Genomic DNA, 5828 nt, shown 5'->3' on the forward strand with positions numbered 1-5828 from the left:
GAGATTGATTGTCTCACAGATATATTATATCAATAATTACGATAATGATAAAAATTACAAGGAAATGAAGGAGCAAGAAAGTTGGAATATGGATAACCTTTAAGAGATGAAGCTCGAAAAAAAACATGTTGATATGATGTGCCAGAACTGAGAGGTTCCCTCTTCATCCATTCTCAGCCTCAAGGTGCCCAGTTTCTTTCTCTTATCTTCCACATGTGACAGCATCTGGCCCCACCTTAGCACTTCATTGGTTCTCCCGCGCTCTTGATCATAAAAATTGAATTTTTTTACATTTATAGTTTTGTATAATAATAAGGTTCTAACAACAGAACACACAGCTCTCACTTCCTTTTGCCACATTACACAAGAACTCTCCAAGGATCCTCCTTCCCACGTATACTCACTTTTTTCTCATTTTCTCCTCATATACATATACATATACAACTGCATACATATACTTATATGTTTTGTGTTTTGTGTGTGTTTTAAGTTGGTTCTTTCAATTGAATTTATTTAAGAATTATCTCCTACTCATGCTTTGTGTCATTCTCTTCACTATAAAATTGGCTTTGGAAGTGGAAAAATCAAGTGAAGGTGATAGTAAGCACAAAATTTTTTCATGGGTTAATTTAGTTATTGGTGGGCAAATTACAACCAGGTGCAGCTATTTCCTCTTGTTCTGTCCATCAGTATATTATGATTTGTGTTTTCTTCATGTCTAAGATGTGTTTTCAACTAAGATTTTCAGTTACAAATATCAGAAAGTTATGGAGGAAATTACTTTCTATTTGATGTTCTGAAAAGCAGAGAATTCAGTTGTGCATCAGTTCAAATATTTCAAAAGATAATTGCAGTTTTTCTTATTAATTGCATGGAAGGATTTGCAAAGGCTAGACACACACCAAGCATATTTTAAATGATAATTATAAATCCAGAACAAAGCTGTTGATGAAGAAGGGTGATTAGTTTTACTTTTTTATTTTAATTTTCTCTTTTTGTGTTGTTGTCAAGGCCATCCATACAGTTATATAATGATGAACCAAAAACACCAATCATTATTTAGTTATAAAATCTACACCTTAAACAGTTTTTGTTCTCTCCTTGCTATCAACCTTTTCTTACTTACCTTCTCAACGTCTAAATTTTGGAGCATTTAGAACAGGATTTTCTGTGTTTTTGCTTTAATAACTCATATAATTTCATTAAGCAGTTTGCATAGTTGGTTCATGTTTCAGTTACAAAATCTCCTCTATCATGGACTAATGAAACAGTAAATCAGTAGTAAATGCACCAAGTTTATGACCAAAGATTCAGAAGGTTGTTAAAACTGACTTTTTCGATGGATTTTCTTGTAGGAAATTCTTTGGTGGGAAAATCCAAGAAGAGGGTGGAATTTCAAGCCAGGGAAGATGGATTATTTCAATGCACCAGGAAGAAACCATCTCTTTGTTCCGGGGCCGGTTAACATCCCGGACCAGATCATTCGGGCCATGAACAGAAACAATGAGGACTACCGTTCTCCAGCAATTCCAGCTATGACCAAAACACTGCTTGAGGATGTCAAGAAGATTTTCAAGACCATAACTGGAATCCCATTTCTCATCCCTACAACTGGTATATATAAACAAGCCATACTGGTCATTGTATTATTTTTATAGTTGTAGTTTCAAAAGATCAAGGTAGAAATGCAAATTAGCACTCTGAAGGGACTTAGTCCCTAACCTTTTAAAATTGTGCATTCAGTCCTTAACATATTCAAAGTATGATGAAAATTAATGGAGGGGTTTTATGCTTTGAAAATGTTAAGGATTGATAACATGCTTTTAAAGGTCAGAGACTAAGTTGTAAATAACACAAACTTTAGGGTGTTATTTTGTAATTTTTCATAAAATAAGTTAGGTTGGATTACCTTAATAGTTATCTTTTTTTTAGGTTAAATTAATCAATAGGTCCTAGAACTATTTGAAAATTTTTAATTAGGTTTCCAAACTAAAAATGTAATTAGATATTTGATTAAAAAAATTAATTGAGTCTCTAAGCAAATTGTCATTTTCTAGCTTTTTCAAGCCACCATAAACTAACTCTAAGAACCTAATTACAAAAATTTTACAAAAGCAAGGATCCAATTACAATCTTTTTAGTTTAGAGACCTAACTAATTTCCCAAATTTTTTGGGACCTAATGATTAATTTAACCTATTTTCCCAACTACATAAATCATCCATTCTCAAATCACACCTTAGATTATATACATTTTTAGGGCCATGATTTGAAGTTTAAAAATAATTTATTAATCGAAACTTGACTGCTGACTTTATACATAATATTCTACAATAGTGGTAGTATTAAATGTTCTTTTATATCTTTCTTGTTCGTATGTATATGTGTATGCTTTGGAGGTTACAATAATAGAGAATAAGGTGGCTTAATAAGAACAAATCGGTTACTAGTTTTCTTATTATCAAGTAATGATTCTGTCCTTCAAGAAAAAAGTAATGATTTTGTATTTGGTTCAGGTACTGGTGCTTGGGAGAGTGCTCTCACAAACACACTGTCTCCTGGGGATCGAATTGTATCTTTCCTGATTGGCCAATTCAGCTTGCTTTGGATTGATCAGCAGCAACGCCTGAAATTCAATGTTGATGTTGTAGAGAGTGAATGGGGCCAGGGTGCTAAGCTTGATGTTCTGGAATCAAAGATTGCTTCAGATACTTCACACACTATTAAGGCAATTTGCATTGTCCACAATGAGACTGCAACTGGGGTCACCAATGACTTGGCCAAAGTGAGACAAATTCTCGGTGAGTATGTCATCTAATTCTAGCTTTTACTCATTGAGCCTACACATTTTACATTTATACCTTTTATTCTCTATAAATTGCCAGAGCCTCAAAATCTATTTTTCTATGATGTTCAAGGATATCATTGTTCATAACTTCTTAGTTTCATTGGGAAAAGAGATGATTGCTAGCAGCTTTAGCTGTTTGTTTTCTTATGTCCTTTAATATCTATTAGATTTAGAAGGACCTCTTACATTGTTAAAATGTTTTCTAGATATTGATAACCTTTAGAATCCCCACACTGAATGCAAAAACTGACATGCCATATGCATAAGAGACACATTCATAAGTTTAAAATGATTACTAAACACATAACTGCCCTTTAGTTACTAAATGCATACATAACTTCCATACTGTTCACATAACTCTCCTATCAGTATTTATAGTGAGATGTGCTGTTGCATAGATCATTAGAATTTAACTTGACTCTTGTGATCTAGGTATGAATCTGAAACTTGGACAGATTATTCACATGCAACTTCACTAGTGAACCTTTGACTTGACAATGATTATATTATATACATTCATAAATTGTGTCATTCTTTGATGAAAATGCATTTTCTTATTTCCTTTTCCACGTTTGCAAATGTATAAAATCATTTGTGATCACGTGCCTTTGGATTTTTAATGTTGCCTATTGTTTTTTCCTTCATGGTCTTCATGAAAAGCATCTCACATTGTGTTTTGGACACTCAGATTCCTACCGGCATCCAGCCCTCCTTATTGTTGATGGAGTGTCTTCTATTTGTGCTCTTGATTTCCGCATGGATGAATGGGGAGTTGATGTGGCAATAACTGGCTCTCAGAAGGCCCTTTCCCTTCCCACTGGGATAGGTATTGTGGTTGCAGGCCCTAGAGCTATTGAGGCCTCAAAACATGCTAAATCACTTCGAGTTTTCTTTGACTGGAAAGACTACCTGAAATTCTACCAGCTAGGAACGTATTGGCCATACACTCCTTCCATACATTTGCTGTATGGTCTGAGAGCTGCTCTTGATCTGATTTTTGAGGAAGGACTTGAAAATGTGATTGCAAGACACAGTCGTTTAGGCAAAGCAACCAGGTAAGGCAAGATTTGCTTGTTCAAAAATCATAGTTAAGGACTTAACATGTAAAAGACGATTTTAATTTCTATGCACTGATAGTATAAATCTTTTTACACTGTCAACTAATAAAAAATCAACATTGTTATGACTTTTAGGATAGGTATTGTAAAAGTTAGCAAACTTACATGGGGGTTTATGATTGAATAACAGTATAAAAACATTTTACACTATCAGTGCATATACTAATTATTCGTTAAAGATATGCTAATTTTCAACAAATGGACTAAGGTTTCTTAAAGTTGATAATAGTTTTGACTTTTGGTTATATGTTATAAGACAATGAATCTGATAGGCCCTCAATATGCTAAATGCAGACTTGCTGTAGAGGCATGGGGTTTGAAGAATTGCACCCAAAAGGAAGAGTGGTACAGTGACACTGTGACTGCTGTTCTTGTTCCTGCTTACATTGATAGTACTGAAATAGTTAGAAGGGCATGGAAGAGATACAATTTGAGCTTAGGTCTTGGACTGAACAAAGTTGCTGGGAAGGTTTTCAGAATTGGACATCTTGGCAACTTGAATGAGGTAATGTTGATTTCCAATCACCCATCAGCATATAATCATGAAACTAATTTATCCTCTCGGAACTCAGATTGCATTTATTTGTAGTGAAGTTAAGAAATTTAAAAATCATTGCTCAAGCCAAAGGAAAAGTAATAATAGGATAATCAGTACATATAAAATATTTACAAAATTTGACTTGATTAATTATTCTTAATCTGCATCTAAGAACACATGTTAAAAAAAACCATAAATTTGTTCTCTGTTGTTCTTGGTTGTTTTTTGTTATATGAAGCTTTAAGAGTCTATCCATCTTTGTTTTGATTCACTTTCTGTCCAACTTCAATAATGCAAGTTTCAAAGCTGTGATAGGAATAGCAGCAAGGTTTTATTCTTTACAGTATACCAGATAATTTTAATCTACCATGTAATATCAAATTATATATGTGAAAATTGCTTGTTTACTAGTTACTACTGAGATGCAAGTTGCCAACCTTTCTTTGTTTTTCTATTGGCAAAGCTTAGTTGTTAATTATTAGTTTTTTGTTAGTGGGAAGGATTCAAACCCATGACCTCTCCTCTCCCTCTCTTCTTCATTCACCACTAAGCCAACCTTATATCTCCATTGCCAACCTTTGATATTGTTAATTCTTTAAATATTTTCCAGTTGCAACTGTTGGGATGTCTAGCTGGTGTGGAGATGATACTGAAAGATGTGGGCTATCCTGTAAAGCTTGGAAGTGGAGTTGCTGCTGCCAGTGCATACTTACAGGACACTATTCCTATGATCCCTTCCAGGATTTGAGTCACAAGTCATTCTTGTCTTTACTTCCTTTTTTCTGCTCTTTCGGAAATTCTGTAAAATATATATTACCCTCTTTTACACTCCTTTGAAGATGAACATACACTCTACTTTCAGCTTTAATGCATTGCTTCTTTTATTGTCCTGTATATCAAAAATCATTGCATCTTATGATCTTATTTGTCACTGTGTTATGGTCATCAAATTCATCAGCAGCAGGGTTATTGTATTGTATATGGATAAAGAGAAATGCTAGTAACATGCACATTCCCTCCTATTGTGTAAAATTCATGTGGATCTCATTAAATATGAATCACATTCTCCATTTGGTAGGTTCCATTCCCAAACTAGAAGGACCCACATGAATTTCAATCAAGAGGAAGGAGTTTATTGCAAAGACATCCTTAGAAATTGTGATATTAACACTCCTAATATATACCATCTAATGGTGCAAAGACTTTTGTGAATATATCGTGGTAATTAGATATCAACTAGATAGTATTCGTGCGGGAAATTTTTTTATTGTAAAAAATTATATTAATAATTTTATTAATTTTTTATATATTAAAAAAATAAAATC

General features: G+C 33.5%; 1 protein-coding gene across 1 annotated transcript; it reads left to right on the top strand.

Moving 5' to 3' along the window:
• The first annotated feature begins 288 nt into the window (after positions 1–288).
• On the top strand, positions 289–5523 carry LOC114396764 (serine--glyoxylate aminotransferase-like). Its single transcript, XM_028358912.1, has 6 exons — positions 289–394; positions 1356–1614; positions 2516–2800; positions 3536–3902; positions 4260–4470; positions 5114–5523. The coding sequence occupies exons 2-6, from the start codon at positions 1410–1412 to the stop codon at positions 5249–5251; spliced, it is 1206 nt and encodes a 401-aa protein (XP_028214713.1). The 5' UTR covers positions 289–394; positions 1356–1409; the 3' UTR covers positions 5252–5523.
• The last annotated feature ends 305 nt before the right edge of the window (positions 5524–5828 follow it).

This window comes from Glycine soja, chromosome 18 (genome assembly GCF_004193775.1).
Source record: "Glycine soja cultivar W05 chromosome 18, ASM419377v2, whole genome shotgun sequence".
NCBI lineage: Eukaryota > Viridiplantae > Streptophyta > Magnoliopsida > Fabales > Fabaceae > Glycine > Glycine soja.